Genomic DNA, 19,989 nt, shown 5'->3' with positions numbered 1-19,989 from the left:
GTTGAGGACAACCTTGTTTCCCCATCACCAGGGACCAGTTATCAGAATTGCTGCTTTTTTCTCCTCTGTAACTTTGCTGTCACTGATGGGTTTGGAGCAGAACCATCAACCAGTGCTGCATACACCAATAAACAACTCACTCAGAATAATTAGCAAAGACACAAATTGCTGGGTTGCAATCAGAAACCAGGACCCAGTCCTTCATCTGAGTGACAGAATCACAAAATGGTTTGGATTGGAAGGGATCTTAAAGATCCTCTAATTCCAGCCCCCCCTTCCACTAGACCAGCTTGGTGGTGCAACCAACAGCCTACTCAGGAACCCCAACTTAACTTGGTATCTCTGAACTTCAGCCAAAAAGAGAGGCAAAGATCCTCCACCGTAAGAACCTCCAAGTTCACTTCTCTTCATGCCATGATGCTGCTGCCCCTCACCGGGGGTTGCCCCAAGCAACACCCTCAGTTACCAGATGGGCCTTGGCATGAGATACCATATTTCCAAAAACATCTCATAATTTTATCTCATTACCTGCAACATGTTGAGGAGCAGACTCCGGAATTTGGTGCCTTCCACCATGAAAAGGGCCATTTTGTCACAGAGCTTGGCTGCCATGGAAGCAAAACTGCGGTCCGTCACTGCTTTCTGATAGATGGTTTTGACTATCTCCCCCAGCATCTCCTCAGAGTTGGTAGAGTTCTGGGCCTCCTCCATGAAGGTAGTGAGTTTGGAGTCAACATCACTGCTGTTGTTCCTCATGCTGTTGAGGATTTCAATTAATTTGTCCATTTTGTTCTTTTCAGGATTGGTGGTTTCCACCGTGACTTCGTCCTGGTCCGTGAAAAGGGAAAGACAAGGCATCTGTTACACAAGGAAAAAACAGATATATCAGATCTTGTCCTTCCACAGACAGCAAAGGGAAAAGGGGATTGGAGAGACATACAAACAGAGAAAAAGCAAAGCATTTTTTAGAAGCAATTTTTTTTTAGAGACAGCGGTCTCATCTCAGCATTAAAAACCACAAGTGAACAAATACTGCCCCAGAAACATTTGTGGATTTTTTTCTTCCTAATTTCCCACAGTCCTTAATCCCAGAGTTTTCCCCCTTGACTCAGGGAGAAGATGTGCTCGAGGGTCCTGAGCCAGGGTGCCAAGATCTGAGCAGGGTTTAGTTGGCTAGTGGAGTTGGGTTGATGGTTGGACTTGATGATCTTAGAGATCTTTTCCAGCCTTAATGATTTCTGGTTTTCATTCTGACCTTTGACTGCCTTGGGCATCCTGGACAGGTTTCTGGGGTTGTCTTCAACATGGTGATAATGGACAATTTTTTTCCCCCAAATGCTCAAATAAGAAATCTACAAACCCATCTACTTTTAAATACGTATTTAATGAGCTAAATCAAGAGCAAAGATTTTTTGTAGAAAAAAAATCTTAATTTGTCCATCATTTGACTGTTAAAACTCTCACTTCCCATCATTACCAGGTAACTTATTACTTCTTTTTAGCATTTAACTATGTATTTGTCCCTTTTCCCCAGCCCAAGGCACACATCCTGCTTATTCTTGTCTGCTCCCTCCCCTATGTTCCAATTTCGTCTTAAAATGTGCCCTTCAACAGAAACCTGTAGCAATTTTTTTGGACAACCCTAATGCCAGCTGGCACTTGGAGTCATCCAAAGCTCACATTAGAAGATTAGTTGTGTTGCCTAAGCCCACCGAAGAGTGGATGCATGTGTGATGTCTTTCTTATAAGACTATAAATTGACCAGGTGGGCATTAAAATGAATTTTCTGAAAGTTTCTGCAGTGATTCCATTGCTTTAAAGAACATAAAAATAACCAAAAAATAAAATCTATTCCTCCCCCTCAAGCCACACCCAGAAATAGTAAATGCACATTTCCAACATGAACTTCAGTGGAATCATCTATGTTCAAGTTATTTTTGGAAATCTCATTGGTGATAGTCTCATGGAAGAATTTTGCACCCTGACAAAAGAATCTCAAGAGAAAGAATCTGAGTTTATCTCCAAGGAGCATGGAGATATCATCTCCAAGTTCTTCAGAAAGCTGAAAATTGGTTCCAAAAAGGATTTCGTCTTTGTCACTTGCATGCAATAGTTTTGTTGTTGTTGGAAGGAAGGGGGAAAAATAAAGGTGTTTCAATTCATGGCTGAGATAAATGGATATCAACTTTTAAGTAGCTGACTCCAAGTATTCAGCCCTCAAAAGTCAAAGCTCTGTAATTATGGAGATAAATTGCCTTTTTTTAAAACCACTTTGCAAAGTGGATGAGCTCTGCAGACCAGGAGGCAGCCAATTAGGATCAACCATTAGGGAAGGAGAACCCACCTGTGGACCAGCCTTCCCCAAGAAACAGGGAGAGTTCCTAGCCCTTTTTGGAGAACTCAACCTGGTAGCAACCTCAACCAAGAAGTCAAGCTAAGAGCCATATCTTTGCGTCAATAAAAGACCTGAAGAAGCAGAAGGACACTTCAAGAGAAGCGTTGACACTGGGAGATTAAGTTGGCTGCATTCATGGAAAGGTTCCTTAAGCCCACCCCAACCTTTGTATGGAGAACGGCCAAGAGCCAAACTCTTGGAAAACAAAAAAACCCTCTGTTTTGCCCTAAGAAATAAATACCTTTTCTTTTAGTCTCCTCCTCAGCCTGTCTTTGGAAGACTGAAGCAAATTGATCTTGGGCCTCTCCCTGTGAATAATGTCTTTCCTCTTGGTCTCTGACTCCTGGAGGTACTGCTGGGACTGCTTCTCCACAGCTTCCTGCCCTTGGGGAGTCTCCATGGGAATGTGCACTGTGCAGATGGTGGTGTCCTCAATTTTCAAATTCTCAGTCTCTTTGACATTTCTGTGAATTTCTTTGTCATTGGGGGAGTGTTTCTGGTTGTGGTGCCATCTCCGGTTCTGGCTGTAGCCATGGTGTCCCGTCCTACCTGAGGAGTGAGGGGCTTGGCCTCCTTGGTAGACTTTCTGGTGGTCCCTGTTGTGTTTGGTGCCACCTTGCTGATGATCTGCGTGCTGCTGAGGCTTGTTCCCACCAGGAAGTCTTTGTTGTCTCCTGGAAAATCAAAGGAAGTTGTTAGCACACCCTTTCCTTCATGGAAAAGTTTTTGGTCAACACATCTACCCCACCCAAACCCCTCAGCCTTGGTAAGTGGACACTGTGGGTCTCCCTAACACAAAAGAAGAGGCAATTTTGGGGCATCTACTATAGCCTAGGACCAACTCATGGGGCTGAAGCTCGGATGAAACTTTCCATGAACAGTGAGACAACATGTCCTTGGTTCCCAGGAAAATCTCTCCCATGCTTCTGTTTTCTTTGTTGGTTCCACACTAAAACAGGGAAGATCTGGCAGCATGGAAGTCAGGCAAGAAATATTTTTTTCTGAAGACCTAAGGAGCTCTTGATCTGCTTGCAGTACCAGGAATTTCTAAGTGGAAAAGGGAATAAAAAGGCTAAAAAGCAAATTACTGAGTAAAACCAGTGCCCAAACCCAATGGTTTTGTTTGGTCTTTCTCCATATATGTGCTTCATCATTGCTACATGGGGAGAGGATGTATGCATGGATGAAGAAGCTGAGGACCATGCTTGGCTGCAGCAGCACAGGGAACCAGCACCATTACCTGGAGACAGGAGAGTGGGTGAATATGGCTCCAAGTGGACAGCATGGAAATGCAACAAGGACAAAGAGGAGGAACTGCTCTCAAATGGTTTGCTCAAGAGGCTACAGAGGCTCTGAAAGGGTGTGCAAGCCCCTGTGTGCTGACCATTACAGGTAGCCAAGATGGCAGGTCCTCAAAAAAAACATTGGTTGAATGGAAGAAATGCTTTGGCAGCCTCAGGTATTTCAGAATTCCACAGGGGCTTTCCTGGGTGGAGAAGGCAGAGCCAGATTGCCAGCATCAAAGAAGAAATTCTTTGGTGTGAGGGTGCTGAGCCCCTGTCCCAGGTTTCCCAGAGAAGCTGTGGCTGCTCCATCCCTGGCAGTGTCTCAGGTCAGGTTGGATGGGGCTTGGAGCAACCTGGGCTGGTGGGAGGTGTCCCTGCCCATGGCAGGGGGTTGGAATTAGATTATTTTTAAGGTCTCTTCCAACCCAAACCATTCTATGAGTCTATGACCAAGAACACAATTACAATGGAGACACTCTTCATGTCACCTGCACCCACCTCAGATTACAGCAGCAGCTCCCTGCCTGCTTGCTGCCTGTTTCACACTCAGTATTGGATCTGAGAGCACGTTGGGATGCTCCAACCCTCATCTCCTTACCTGGGAGCAGCTCTGGAGCTTCACAAGGGACACCTCCCCACCATCATCCCTCAAAAAAGCAAAACAACCACAACAGCTGCAGTGACCCCACTGGTTTGCACCCATCAGAACTCAGCTTCAACCCTCACCCCAGGCCCCTACTTCTGTCATCATCAGCATTTTTTTTTAAAGCAATCACAGAGCAATTCATTTGATTTTCATCACCCTCAGGGTGATGGAGAACCACTGACAAATCCATTTCAATGGTCAGCGGCCAAACAGGCTCCAACCTATCCTGCCAAAGCCATCTGCTCATCAAACGTGTGTTCCTTGGCATCCCCAGGAGTTCAAACCCTCTTTCCCCAGGCCAACTGGCTCTTCCCCATCCAAAAAAACACCCCAAGGGCTCATGTTTGGCCAAGGCAGGACCAAGAGCCTTGTTCGTGGTGGCAGCAGAAGAAGCCCACCGGATCTGGTTTGCTGAGATATTCAAGAGTGGGTTTTTTTGGTTTTTGTTTGTTTGTTTGTTTTTTAATAAAACCAAGCTGGAGGGCAGGGAATTTAAAAAAAAAAAAAAAAAAAGGAGGTGGGGGAAGCTTTCCTGTTTGCTGGAGCTTACAAGCATTTTATGAGGACAGATTCTCCACATCAAATTTTCCTGGCGTTTCTGTGTTTCCTCTCAGTAATGCCATCACAGAAACCACTTGGTAAAGAGCAAAGCTTCAGAAAAGGGGAATGTCAAAATAAAAGTTGTTTACCACCCTTATCTAGTACCCAGCCCTAAGCCTGGGGAGGGGGGGGAAAGAGTTTTGCTGATATCACTCAGCATTTGCTTTCTGTGGTTTTGCTTGGAGTTTAACTGAGTTTAACTCTTTGGTTGCTCTCCCAGATTTGGCTTTTAAGCCAGAACAGGGTTGCTGCTGTATTGAAGTTGCAAATATTTCAGAGGAAAAACAAAGGCTGTAGCTTTAATTTAAGCAAAGGGAAGGCAAAATGTCTTGGAAATGAGCTGGGAACCAAGCTCTGCTGTCAAGTCCTGCAAGAAATGCATGCAGGGACATTTATTTCCTAAAGACACAATGAGATTCTAAACCAAACTGTTTCTAAGGTTTTAAGATTGAAAAAAACCCCAAAACAAAAACAACCCCCCCCCAAAAGAAAAAAACCCAAAACACTTAAGCCAACGTGGAATGTGCAAGATTAAGTTTGGGAGTTTTGCAATGAGAAAGGGAGAGGAGAGGCAGCTCCATCCCCATCCAGGGCTGCTGAAAAGCAACATCCTCATTGGCAAAGGAAATGCAAACTGAAGTTCTGCAGCCGTTGACCACAGGACAGAAAACACCAGAGTTAAACAAATATGGCAAAGAAAAAAAAAAAGTTAAAATGCAAGAAATAAAAGGCAAAAGAAGGAGAATGGCAAACAAGAAGCAATGGCCATGACTTGGCAGCAGGCAGGGGTCTAGAGGATCATCCAGCATTCAGGAAAAGCTGCCTTGTCTGCTTTTATCTTCCCAACATCCCAGTGAAGAAGAAAAGCCAAGAAGGAACAGGACTCTGCAGCCAAGAAGAGCCAAAGGAGGGAGAATGAGGGCACAGACCTTAAAACTTTTTTGACTGCACAGTACCGCGAAGCTGGGAAGGTTGGGATGGCCCATCCTTGTTCTCAGGTGTCACCAAGGTGCTGGGTACATGGAGAAGGCCCAGAAAGGGCAAGCTGGAGACCAGGGTACTCTATCACACATACCAGCTGGGGGTTGATGGAAACAACCCCATGCTTGCTTGAGATGGTGGCATGGGGTGGACCTGCCAAGCTTAGGGAACCAGACCATGTAGGAATCCCAGCACAGGGTTTTAGCAGTGCCAAAGGGGGGCAGCTGATGCTTCAATCCACAGCAACATCTTCAAGAAGAGGAAGAAGTTACCCCAAAAAATGTTGCAGAAATCCTTCTTCTGTCCCTCTCTGCTCATCCTTTACTGTAGGGTGCCTTGTGGGGTACCCCACTTTAGCTACAAGAAGAAATATCCAGACAGCACACCACTCTCTCACCTCTTGACTCCATTTAACATTAAAGAACTATTTTCACCTCAAAGGCCACATCCTGATCCAGCTCAAGGCATCCCCTGACTTCAGCAGGCCCAAGGATTTGGCCATCAGTCAACACAGAAACTACAAAAGATGCTCAAGAGTCACAAAGGAACTGTAGAGGAGGAGACACTCAGGGTCACCAAGTTGGGAACAGGGCGGTAACATTTCTGCTATAATTTCTCCATCCTTTTTTATTTATTTATTTATTTCATTGCCTAAATGAGAGACCTTTTAACAGAATTTTGATGTGACAAATGCCTGCTCTGCTCGAGGAGCCTACGCAAAGCAATCTAAGGCTTCAGCTGTCTGGGTGATTATTAGCCTACATGCTCTGAAATATGGGTTCCATGCAATTTTTGACGACGTCGTTTGCTCCCAAGGAAAGGATCTGGAAGGCACAAGGCTGGGGAAAATAACTCCAGACACATGGACAGCTGTGGTCTAAACCACAGTTGCTCTGGCCTGTCAGCTCTGCTCATATCCTTGAGTGAGTCAAGTCCTCTGAGGGCTGCCACCACTTGTCTGGCATGTGGAGAGCCAGAGGACAATGAGGGGTTACATTCTCCAAGTGGCTGCATGGACATTTGGTTAGGAAGTCCCTGCAAATATCAAGAAGTAAGGAACTACATCACCAAAAGGACTTGAGACATTTACCCCATGGTGCAGAGCATCTATTCCAGCCAAACAGATGGAGATCCCATCCTGTGGGCTCAGGATGTTCTGGATCTCTTGGTTTTTGCTTTTGAAGAACCTACCTGGATACCACACCCTGACTCTACCTGAAGTATTAGGTCCAGTTCTGGAGACCTCAGAGTGGGAAAGACATGGAGATGTTGGAGTGAGTCCAGAGGAGGTCACAAAAATTATGAGAGCTGAAGCAGCTCTCCTGTGAAGATGGGCTCAGAGAGTTGGGGTTGTTCAGTCTGGAGAAGAAAAGGCTCTGGGGAGACCTTAGAGCATCTTCCAGTGCCTGAAGGGGCTCCAGGAAAGATGGGAAAGGACTTCTTTGTAGGCCCTATTGTGATAGAATGAGGGGTGATGGTTTTAGACTAAAAGTAACTTAGATATTAGGAAGAAACTAGATGCAGAACTGGGCTCTATGGGACCTTCCACCATCCATGAGGACTCCAGCTCCCACTTATCCCTCAAAGCTGGAGAAGCAGAGCACCTTCAAGGTATGCAGTGACAGCACCTGCAAATGGAGGACTGGTGGGGCTGGCTCCTTGGGTTGAAGGGCCATGTTTCTCCCACCTTCTTTTTTGAAAATACAACAGAAATGCCCAAGTGAGAGGGAGGGAAATTAAAGAAACCTCTTTGAGTCACCACTGAAAGAGTTAAATTCACAGAGATGGACAGGAACTGAGTTCTTCTGCTGTCCTAGCTAGCTGCCTGGGATATCTAACCTGAAAAAGGGCAGGAAGAAACAAAGTCCTCTGAAACATCTCCAATTTCTCCAAGCCCAGCCTCTCTGAACTAAGAATATTCCAGCTGCTTGAGTGATGCAGCTCCACAAATATCCAGACTGGCACCCCCAAGCAGGTGCTACTCGAGGGGTTTGGGCATGGTAGTGCTGCTGTGGTTAAAAATGCCCATCATTGCTTGCTTTGGACACCTTAAGGACATTGTGGTCCAAACTTGAGGGCTTGAAGGTTCCTAAATAGGAGCTGGTAGTATTTTATGGCATCTAAAACCAGTCCTGATGGTCTAATTCTGTCCTGGAAGGTCAATGGGAATTTTGCTAGGAATATAATGAGGAGAAAGGTCTGGATTTCTGTTCTAGAAGCCAAATTTATTCCCAAATTATTCCTCACCAATCCTACCTCCAGCAAAGGCACTCTGATGAAGGGTGAGAACTCAAAGTTGCTTGGGTGAAGGGAGCATCCCAATCCAGGCATGGCCATTTTCTATCCTCGCTATGACTGAGAGTGGGGAACACTCAAATAAGCTTGACAGGTACACCCAATTTAATTAAAAACCTCAAAACCCCTCAGCAAGCAACAACCACCAGCCCCAAGGATGAAGACCACAGGACTTTTTCCCGTTGCCTTTCTCTCTCAAACTGGTTTTGTTTGGCTCCAGTTTCATTTTTGTTTGCATTTTTCTCAGATGAGAAGGGAACAAGATGTTCACTCCTGAAAACAAAACTGAAAATGATTTACACATCTTTTAGGTCTTTCTGTCACTTCGGTTCCAATCTATCCTGGTGGATGGACAGGGTATTTGAGGAGAAAAGGGTGGGATGGTTTCAAACTGGAAGAGGGGAGATTGAGATGAAACATCAGGAAGAAATTCTTTGCTGTGAGGGTGGTGAGACCCTGGCCCAGGTTTTCCAGAGAGGTGGGAAATGCTCCATCCCTGGGACAGGTCAGGTTGGATGGGGCTCTGAGCAACCTGATCCAGTTGCAGATGTCCCTGCTGACTGCAGGGGGGTTGGACTGGATGGACTTTGAAGGTCCCTTCCCACCCAAACTATTTGATAATTCTATGATTGAAGGACTTCACACAGAGACACCCAAGGTGCTCATGCAATAACCCATCCAAAAAAAAGGGTTGACATAAAGAATGGTTCAGCATGGGATGCACTATGGGACAGTGGACTGATTGTGGCCTTTCCAAACTGAGAAACAGATCTGATTTCTCCCCATGCCTTGCTGCAGCATCACATCATTCACATCCACTACTTCTCCAACCACTATGATGGACACCCCAGATCAGAGATGGTTCTCCTGGATTGAAAGGCCCTAACAGAATGTCCATTGGAATCAACTCAGCAGTTTTGAAGAGCAAACTTTTCTACTGCTAAAATCCGATGAAAGATCTCATTCTGCAACACTTGGCTGCACGGGCTGCCTGAGTTAGCTCTTTTCTTCTAAGCTTCATGGAAATGAAGCTTCAGGAGGAATTTAAGTAGCTGTTTTGCAACAGCAGCTTGGGAAAGACACCCCAAGTACAGATGGCATGTGAGATAGCTCCAAAACAGCTCTTTAATGTTTTGCTGGATCTCCCACAAATCATTTGGGATGTTCAGTTGGAGGCTTTTCTAGCACAGAGCGGGCAACCAGCTAGGAAGACAACCCCCAGACTTCAAGGCTGACAGCCCAGACTGGTGTAGAAATCACTGCAGTGATTTCATGTAAAAATTGCTTGGAATTGGTCCTCTTAAACTCCATTACTTGGAATTCTGGGGTTTGGTTTTTTTTTTTTTTTTTTTGGATTCTTTGCGTACCGTAAACACAATTGCAAAAAAGCCACAAAACCATGGGGAGATTCAGTGATGAGGAATTGATTCCAGTGAAGTCAAAAGACTTTCAGTACAAAAAGTATCCTAAAAATCAGATGAGATCAAACAGACATAGACTCTGGGCTCCAGGTAAGAACATGAGTTGAATGAATTTAAATTCATCTTCTACTGCTTTGGAATAAAAGAGCTTTTAGCCCAGACTCCAGGCTGCATCCTTTAAAAATACACTCAGGGTTATTAGTTATCCCCAGATCTGATAATCATCCAAGAGATATAAATTTAAACCTATGCCAAGAAGTGCAGACACAGCCCACCACCATCCGTCCATGGTCCTGTCCCTCAAGACATGTCCTAAATAGTAGGGATGAGCTCCCACCTGCTGCCTTTTTGTTCAGCTGTCTTCCTTTAGACCTCTGTGACTCTTTGACCTGCAACAAGGAGGCATCCTTGGTTTTTTCCATATCCTATTTATACCAGCGCTTTCTAGTGAAGAAATAAATGTCTTTCCCATAGAAGCTAAGGCAAGATCTGACAGGATCTCCTAACAACTAGCTGCCCAGACATATGAGATGGCCCAAAGTCAATGGCAAGCAATTACTTCCAACATGGATATCTGGTAAAACACCATCCCACGGAGCAGAGATGCTCTAGATTGATGTGTGCCAGAAGCCTTTATCAAACATAGTCCTTCAAGACCACCCAGTCCCAACCCCCTGCCATGGGCAGGGACACCTCCCACCAGCCCAGGTTGCTCCAAGCCCCATCCAACCTGACCTGAGACACTGCCAGGGATGGGGCAGCCACAGCTTCTCTGGGAAACCTGGGACAGGGGCTCAGCACCCTCACACCAAAGAATTTCTTCCTCATGTCCAACCTAAATTTCCCCTCCCCCAGTTTGAAACTGTTCCCAATTATCCCGTCACTCCATGTCCTCATCAAAAGTCCCTCCCCAGCTTTCCTGGAGCCCCTTCAGGCACTCAAAGGTGCTCTAAGGTCTCCTTGGAGCCTTCTCTTCTCCAGGCTGAACAACCCCACCTCTCTCAGCCTGGCTCCAGAGCTGCTCCAGCCCTCCCAGCATCTCCATGAGCTCCTCTGGGTTCACTCCAACAGCTCCATGTCTTTCTGGTGTTGGGGACCCCAGAACTGGACCCAGCACTGCAGGGGGTCTCCCCAGAGTGGAGCAGATGGGGACAATCCCCTCCCTGGCCCTGTTGGGGATGCAGCCCAGGACAAGGGTGGTTTTTGGGCTGCCAGCATATGTTGCTGGCTCATGTTGAGCTTCTCCTCACCCAACACCCCAAGTCCTTCTCCTCAGGGCTGCAGCATGCTGTAATATTTAGAAGAGCTTTGGGAGCTAGGATGGATCTGGACATTGATTTATTGCAACCCAGTGAGAATCCTAAGCAGCTTCCCAAATGTTTACCTAAGTCTGTCCCAATGTCAAAAGAAGAGTTACCTCCTCTTGCCTCCATTCCTACCTCCTCTCTCATGCTCTCCTGGATGTGCTGAGCTGTTCCAGGGGCTGAGCCACTCCAAAAATTTACTTTCTCTTGGCTGAGTCTCCACTCATCACTTTAGACAAGAACATGCTGCTTGGGGGAAGCTGGCTCACCTTCCCCAGCCCTATGTAGCTGTCACCTTTTGCTTGGGGTCCAGCACACCCCACAGTTAAAATCAGAAAACTGGGATGACCCAGAGCATCTGCACAAGGCTGGGAATGGCTGGAACAATGTTAGTTTAAAGGAAAGAAAGCAAGGAGGAATAAATGGAAACAAAACAGTTAACAAATAGCCAAAAATAGAGAGTAGTTAACCTTTTGTTGTTTCCTTTTTTTTGTGTCTTTTTTAATGCAGAGATGAAAAAAAAATCCCTGTGTGATTTACATGCCAGCAGAGATATTAACTGCACATAATAGATGCAATATTTTAATCCTAACATTTCGGGCTGAGACAAAAGAGGGAATGGAAAGTATTTGCAGTGCCTTGACTTCTTTATTTTGCAAACAGTTGCTAACCGGGGTCAGACAGAAATATTGTTTCTGCAACAAGAGCCCAAACAACTTGAGCTGGCAACTTCTTCATGCACTCTCCATGCCAGGAGGCCCTGCAGAGCCTCAGCATGTTGCTCCCTCCCAAGGTCTCCAGGGCCAGCATCCCTAACTTAGAGTTGAGGTTGTGGAGTCTCTATCTCTGGAGACATTCAAAACCCACCAGGATGTGTTCCTGTGTGACCTACTTTAGGTGATCCTGCCCTGGCAGGAGGGTTGAACTTGATGATCTTTTGAGGTCCCTTCCAACCCCTAACATTCTGTGATTCTGTGACTTGTAGGAAGAAGGAGAGAGTGGTAAATCCTCTCCTGTAGAGAGGATGGCTACTTGCCATGGCCAAAAACTGGAAGTCACCACCCAAACCTTGCAGCCACACCATTGGAAGTGCTGCTGGACTACTTCAAATGGGTCAGGTCTCTTGGAAGGACCTCGTGTGACACAGAGGATGCCACAAAACCTTTTTTTTGCCCATTGAAAGCACCATCCTCGGCTTGCCCTCACCTGCCAGCTAATTTTGGTGAGCAACCTGGCAGCAGAAAGCCCTGGGTGCTCATCCCAAGTGATCACCAACACTTTCATCTTTGAAGGATCGAAGACAGGACAACAGAACAAGTCATTTCACTTTATATTGACTCCAGCAACTGCCAACAACCTCCAAAACTCCTGTTGGAAAACAAAGTGTAGATGGGATAAAGCCCTTTCCACAAGGAAGCGTGGTGGAAATACTCCACCAAGGAGAAAGGCATTTCAAGAACAAATCAGTTTCCTAGTGCAGAGGAACCTGCTGCTCTATTTCCTTCCCTCAATTCTAGCTGGCTGAAACAGCCTCACATAGCCAATTGTATTTTGCACCACGTGAAACTACAAACACAGCCTTGAAAAAATGGTCTCCTGGGTGAGGGGGTTCATACACACAAGTATCTTGGTGGCTCCGAGGTCACCGCAAGGTCTGCAGTAGGGGAAGGTCCAACCACAGCCCCTTCCCCTGGGCAGATTCTGATGAAACACAAGAGGAAAAAATTTCCCCCTGAGTACAGTCAGACATTGGAATGATCTCCCAGGGGATGTGGTGGATTCCACTACTTTGGAAAGTTTGAAGTCTCAGCTGGATGGGTTGCTGGGACATCTCATAGAAACAATCATATTAGAAGGGTTGGACCAGATGGTCCTTGAGGTCCCTTCCAATGCGACGTGATTCTATGATTCCCTCCTCTCTGCCTCAGGTTGCTTGCAGGGAAAGGAGGGATGCTGCAAGTCCTCTGACAAAAATCACTTGGAGGTTGATGGTCAACAAAACACCACAGCACTGTTTCATCTGTCTTTTTTCTCTGGGGACACCTCTTGCATTGCCTCCCTGGGATTCTTCCTACAGCTGATTGGTCCAACAGCTCCCTACACCTCACCATGCAATGAGGATTTTCTTACCAGGTCACATCCTCAGTTACCAAAGCAACATCAAGATGACCAAGGTGCCCTGGGTGGAAGGACACAAAAATGATGAGCTGGAAGACCTCTGCTATGGAGAGAGGAGGAAAGTTAGGGTTGTTCAGCCTGGAGAAGAGAAGGCTCCAGGGAGACCTTTTTGTGGCCTTTCAAGACTTCAAGGGGCCTAGAAGAAAGATCCAGGGTGAAAATCCAGGGTGAGGACCATTCCTGGGACTATTTTTATTTGTGAAAAGGAGCCCTAGAGCTGGCCATGAATAGATCAGCAGGGGAGCAGCTCTAGAAACAGTGCAAATGTCAAGACAGGGAAAAATTGCACGAGGATGGGCTATCAGCTTATCGGAGAGTTTTCTAATAAACAACTCTACTAAATACGCACTCCTCGGTGATTTTGGGGGCTTCTCTTAGTGAGCTTTCAAGTTCAAAATCTACCTGGCCTAAAGAGGATGCAGGAAACAGCCATCCCAAGCCCTTTTCTTGCCCACATGATGCAAGGGTGGAGATTTCTTTTGGTGAAGTCCTGCTGAGAAAGTGGCTTTCCAGCCAAACAAACATTGGGACAACTTGGTTATACATATGTGTGTGTATATATATATATATATATATATTTTTTAAGAACAGAGTGAAACATAAGAGGGAAAACCAATTTTTTGTGAGAGATAAAACAGTGGATGAGAAGATCAGAGAATCCCAGACTGGTTTGGGTTGGATGGGACCTTCAAGATCATCCAGTTCCAACCCCCTGCCATGGGCAGGGACACCTCCCACCAGCCCAGGTTGCTCCAAGCCCCATCCAACCTGACCTGAGACACTGCCAGGGATGGGGCAGCCACAGCTTCTCTGGGAAACCTGAACCAGGGTCTCACCATCCTCAAAGCAAAGAATTTCTTCCCAAGCTCCCACCTAAACCTCTCCTCTTCCTCTTCTCATCCAATTCCAAAACTCCACCCAAATCCAAGGGTTTGGGTCAGCTCAGTTTGTCTGAAATGGAAGTCTCAAAAGTAACACTTGCCATGCACATCCTGAAATGCTCCCACCTCCAGTTCAACCAGTTCCTGCCTTATGACTTCCCAGATCTATAAACAGGGTATCCACCCAGCAGCTCCCTTGAAGAAACTTTCTAGAAGGTGCAAACTGTTAACTGAAGTGAAAATGAGTTACAGGTTCTATCAGGAGTTGGCTAAGCCTTGAGGCTTAAGCCCTTCCACCTGAGGTGACAACAAGGAAAAAAAAAAGCCAATTATGCACTTCACCCAGGCTGTTGAAACACCAGGAACTGGTGGGAAGTCCTACTTATTAGCAACACCAAGCCAGCTTGGTTGGGAGACTTTTATGGGGTCTACCTACCCAGTTGATGAATATTCTAACCAGTGAAGCCACAAGAAGGGGTCAAATGAAATTTGGGTGAGGGATCTTGTCAGCCATGTGCATTTTCCAGCTTCAGACACTAAAAATATCATGAAAAGCATCGTCTGAAGTAGCGACTGCTGCCCTAAAGCTTCTCCAGAAGTGCCAGCACTTCTGTATGAAAAAGTCCCAATGGAAACCTTCTTTTCCTTGGCTGAGATTTCCCCTCCAAGAGATGGGAAAGAATGGGATGCCCAGTCTCAAGCCTTTGTTCTTGCTGAAGAGGGACCAGAAACAAATCCCCATCCCAAAGCTTCCTGCAGGATGAGGTGTTTTGGCTCAACTCCTCCCATAGCTCTTTCTTTTTCAGACTTCCTTGGTTCTGGTCAACATGGGAAGGCAAAATAAAGCAAGGAAACCTGGTCTTGTAAGATGGGCAGTCTCATTTTTTTTTTCTGTGGAGGCCAGAAGATCTCAGTGAGAAGCTTTCTAGGGTTCCCCAAGCATCTGTGATTGACATCTTTGGGATTTGTCCCAAGGGAAAGGGAATTCTCCCTTTTCTCTATACAGCACTGGATTACTGTAGGGTTGTTTAAAAAAAATAGTCTGGAGAAGGACTTCTACCAAAGTGCCAGAAGGTGGGTTCAAATTGCCTAAATTTAGGTGTCTGCCATCACAGAGGTCAAATGTGAGGTGGGGATCCATTTTCCTTGCATGGATTCTCCTAGGAGAATTTCATGCACCTGAAATAGCAGCTGTGATCATGGAGGTGAAGCCCAACAACCCCTGGTAAAGGTAGGAATTGAAATGAGGTCTCCCAGGTCCCTTGGTCACAAAAGTGGTTGCTTGCACCCTAATGCTCAAAAAAGATTTGAGTTTTGATGGAATCTGATGACTCTCCACCAGAACCACACACTGGATTTTTGGCTGGAGCAGTTCTTTTGCTTTTTGTGATTTTACATCATAAGACCCTGAACTTATCCAGCAGGCCATTCTATTTCTATTGAGGTTTCATAATGGTCAAATGTTTGGCCAGTGGCCAGTCTTTCAATCAGCTGCAGAGATGGAGAAAAACAACCTGGAAAAAAGAAACCAAAACCAAAAAGCTTCCTGATGCCATGAAGTCTACTTGGCAATTCAGGTTAAATTTAGTCTGCAGGACAGAGGTCACTTCAGTCACCAAAATAATTAAGAAGGAAAAAAAAAAAGGAATAAAAAGTCTTGTGGAATTTTTAGGTAATAACAAAGCCCTCCTCAATAGAGAGGTAGCAACCTTGCAGCTGGGAAATGCACCCAGCTCTCTCCTGGCATGAAAAAAAAAAAAAAAAAATTAGGAACAATGAAAGGAAAGGATTAAATTTGCTTAGATGAGTATCTTTTAACCCTTCTGCCCCAGGCCTTTAGCTACACACCCAAGGAGGACCCAGCAGAGCCAGAGAATGGTGATTGGCACTCATCTCCTGAAGCCCTGCTGATGTGCAGCATGACCCATTGAACTCCCAAAGGTTTCTTTTTGTCTCTTTCCATCAGTCTTGAGCCCACAGAGCCCTCTAAACTTTCCAGAGACACTTCCCCCCCGCCCCGTCTCACACGAAATGCAAAAATCCTTTCAGGAGCCGTAAATACGGCGTTGCCTTTCACAGGGTGGGGGTTTTGCCCCATCTGCCTTCAAGGGTAATTCATGCCCAGTCCTATTTTCACTGCCACCCTCAAGTGCTTTAAGGGTTTGGAGCTGATCACACCAGCAGAAACAAGAGCAGCTGGGGTGGAAAACCCTGACCCACCCCATCACAGATGGAGGCAGGGGAGACTGGCCAAAAACAAAAAGTCCTGATGGATGCTCAACACCAACTGCTCCACCTCCCTGTTCCTGATGCTTCCCGTGGACCACCTGGCTCTTGGAAGACACTTTGTGTGGAGTTCTGGGGATGGTACTAGGACAGGCAAGTGGTTCTTAGATGAGCCAGGCAAGGAATGATAGTAGATATACACTTGGTTGAATTTCAGGTGGCTTCTGCAGAGTTATTGGATCATCTGGAGGTACCAGGGCTGGGATTACTGCACAAGGTTGGTGTTGGGCTACTACAGCCCTGTGCCATGCTGTGTCCTCTTCACTGAGTCCCAAATGTGGTGCAAAAGCTGTGAGGGGTGTACATGGAGCCAAACCACCTCCAGATTTCCAGAGACCTTCTAGCAGCCTTCCAGTACCTGAAGAGGCTACAGGAAAGCTGGGGAGGGTCTTGGGACAAGTGATAGGATCAGGAGGAATGCTTTTAAGGTGAATAAGGAGAGATTAGGAAGAAATTCTTTAATTTGAGGGTGGTGAGACCCTGGAACAGGTTGGCCGAGGATGTTGTGGCTGCCCCATCCCTGGCAGTGTCTCAGGTCAGGTTGGATGGGGCTTGGAGCAACCTGGGCTGGTGGGAGGTGTCCCTGCCCATGGCAGGGGGTTGGAACTGGATGAGCTTGAAGGTCCTTTCCAACCCAAATCATTGTATGATCCTATGATTCTATCTCAGCTCCAAGAGCAAATACAACATCTCCACCCATGACTTAGTCACCCACAGCCGGATGCCCATGGGTCATCAGGAGGCAACTTTTTGATCATTCAAGGACCACTCCTTTAATGGGAACCCGGATGAAGGCTCTGTTGTCAGTAACCTCCTCCCTGGAGCAAGCTCCTGGCATCATGATCCCTGGCAGAACCTTCTCCTCAACTCCTGGAAGGAAGGGCAATGGGGCTGGCTGATGCCAGCACGTCTGGCTAGCATGGCTCTGTGGGTCAAAGGGGGTCCTGCTTGACCCTTCTTGATACCATCTTTGCCCTGCTCCATCACCACCTTGCCCAAAGAGCATCTGATGACCTAATCAGGTCCCAACAACACCAAGACTAACCAGGGCAAGGCTGAACACACCAACACATGTAAAGCAACATTTCCTTCTCTGCGTTTGCAAGTTGATTTTCTTTTTTGCTTCCCTAGGTGACCCTGGTTCCTCAAATAAATAAACAGAAAAAAAATGTATTAAAAAAAAAAAAAGAAGGAAGAATAAAAAATAATCCCCCTTTGCTAATGGCTCCATCTTACTCCAGCATCACATGGCCTTGAAACTCCCACCTGACCCCATCCCTTCCTCCCCCAAGGAGGAGATCTTGCCCTTGAAGGATCTGGGTAAAGCTGATTCCTGTGCTTTTTTATGACAGGGTAAAGTGGTAGAGTGCCCTTTATGGTGTTTTGAAAGGAAATTGTACAGGAACAATGTCCCGAGCAGCATGGCTATTGAAAACCTTTCACAAAAGGACTTGGCCACAAGAGGAAAAGCTGCTTTAATCAGTGGAAGTAATCACTGTAGGTGGTTGAGTGTTCCTCAGGGTCTGTAAAATCAACCAGAATGGGAAAAGCAACAAATCACAGCTTGCCTCTCCTCCTCGGAGCTGCTGGTGGATCTGGGATGTTCCCTGCCTCACTTCCAGCCCACCATGATCATACTTTGGGTTGTCCCTATGGAGCCACCAGAATCACGTGGATGGGATGAAGCCTGGGTGATTCCCTCAGCAGTGTGGTCATTGATGGGGGAGGCAGGACAGGGCTGCCCACCCCCCCTGTGCACTCCCCCTGGCTCTTGGTGTGTGTGGGAGCTGGAAGGGTCAGAGGTCCTTACATAACTCTCCTGCTTTGGGAAGAGGAAACTGTCCCTGACAGCCACACCGGGGTTCTCCAGGGAGGGAGAATCATTTCTACTTCCCCCAGTTCTGAATCTAATTAAAACCAGCAAACAACACAGCCACACAAAATAATCCTGACCATTTTTAACTTGAGAATTTAAGTGTAAAGCCAAGTGAGCAGTAGGAAGCAAATTGGGAAAAGGCAAGAGAAAATATGGGGACATTTTTGTAATCCTCTTGTCAAAAGCTGGAAGTGTTTGGGACATACTGAGGGGAAAGCACATGAACCTCTTTGCTCCCACCACCCCTTCTCTCCATCTATGAGCTAGGAGGACTTCTGCTCCAGCTCCCTGTTCCCAGGCAAGGGCTTCGTGAAGGATTAAACCTCCATCCAAAGGGAGAAGGAGGAGATGACACAAAGCTCAGCCACAAAGGTTATGGGGGTCCTTCACCCACAGCTGGCTGTGGTCCCCAACCGACCTGGTTTGGCCAGGCAAAGCAGCTCCTTGTGGCTCTGGTGACACCAAAGCCTGGAGGCACACTCATGGAGAAAGCCCAAAGGATCCACATCATTCCTCCTGAAAAAAGGAATTCAAGAAACCTTTTGAAAAGAGGGGATTGTTTAACTCTTAAGGCTTGCACTCCATCCTCTCCAAGCCCTGGGGCTGTTCTTCCCTCTTCAACCCTCTTCCATCCCATAGACTGATCACAAGAAGCCCCAAGAGATACCAGCCAGCATCTATGCACCCATGAGGACTTCCTTTGGATAAGGAATTCATCCTGATTTGACTTCTGAATCCAACAAGATGCAATTGAACCAATGTGATTATGAGAACACAAACTTTTTAAGACCTCCCCAGCAACATTTTCCTGGTCCTCACCCTTCTTTGGGTGACACAGAACAAATTCAGTCCTCTCTTAACCAGAAGGCCAACAAGTATGTCCAAACTCGTGTCTTAACCCCTAGCAACTCCATATATTCCTTATAGGTCCTACTGGGCAACATTTATTATCACTCCTCCAACCATTGGGTTTGACCTCCATCCCAAAACACATTATCCCAGGATGCCACAAGAACTGGAGAAATGCTGTGAAGCACCAAGTTGACTTGTAATGCTTCAATACTTAAGAAATGGCATTTTGGGGGACCTTTTTGGAAAACAAGAAGCATTTTGGAAAACAAAGAGACAAACTCAGAGTTCACCTGCCCAAGGAGACCATGCCTCACCACCACCGTGTCCTGTATCCTAGATTATAGGATTTTTCCCAACTGCCTGCAGGACTGAAGGGCAGGAGAGGTTCTGCCACTGACCAAGGAAAGTCCCTCCTTCCCTCAACGTGGTTGCTTACAGAAAGTTCGACCAAGTTGCCTTTGGTGACATCTGGATAGTTTGGGTCTTGCCTGGAAGCAAGCAGCAGATGAGTTTTTGGGACAATGCAACCCTCATTGGTGTTTACCACTTGCTCATGTGGACATCTCTTAAAACAACTTGCACTTTCTGCTGTCCTTCAATGATCCCATTAAGTGGCGATGCCCTCCACCACCTTCATGAGGTGGTAGCAGTTCCACCTCCTGTATTTAAACCAACAGAGAAACGAATGGGTGCAGGATGCACCCTGCATGAGGTGGGGAAGGAGATCCCTCTCCTTGGTCTCCTGCCCCAGTCTTTGCAGCAAGGACCTCCTGTAGACTTCTCCAACACCTTGTCCAACCAAACCCTTTACCAGATGTGGCTCTGATGTTGATTGCTGCTACCACAAACGTGTCCAACTGACCCACAGTGGTCATCCAGGCAAGGAGAGAGCTATGGTTGAACACCCATAGGGTTGTTTCTCCCCAAAGGTGCACAGCAGAGACCTCAGGGTAGGTGAGCTGTGCTCCTCCACTACGTGGTGACAACA

General features: G+C 46.5%; 1 protein-coding gene across 2 annotated transcripts in view; it reads right to left on the bottom strand.

Moving 5' to 3' along the window:
• The window catches only part of LOC139789119 (CBP80/20-dependent translation initiation factor-like), a 132,858-nt gene that overhangs the window by 35,406 nt on the left and 77,463 nt on the right, over positions 1-19,989 (bottom strand). Inside the window, exons 8-9 of one of the 2 annotated variants that reach the window (XM_071729645.1) lie at positions 2,637-3,069; positions 529-858 (exon numbers count right to left, since the gene is read on the bottom strand). In XM_071729645.1, coding sequence (XP_071585746.1) covers positions 529-858; positions 2,637-3,069 — 763 coding nt within the window. The remainder of the gene's footprint in view (positions 1-528; positions 859-2,636; positions 3,070-19,989) is intronic. The other variant, XM_071729646.1, reaches the window with a different exon arrangement.

Source organism: Heliangelus exortis, chromosome W (assembly GCF_036169615.1).
Source record: "Heliangelus exortis chromosome W, bHelExo1.hap1, whole genome shotgun sequence".
Lineage (NCBI taxonomy): Eukaryota > Metazoa > Chordata > Aves > Apodiformes > Trochilidae > Heliangelus > Heliangelus exortis.
This window is presented reverse-complemented; position numbering and strand designations above follow the sequence as displayed.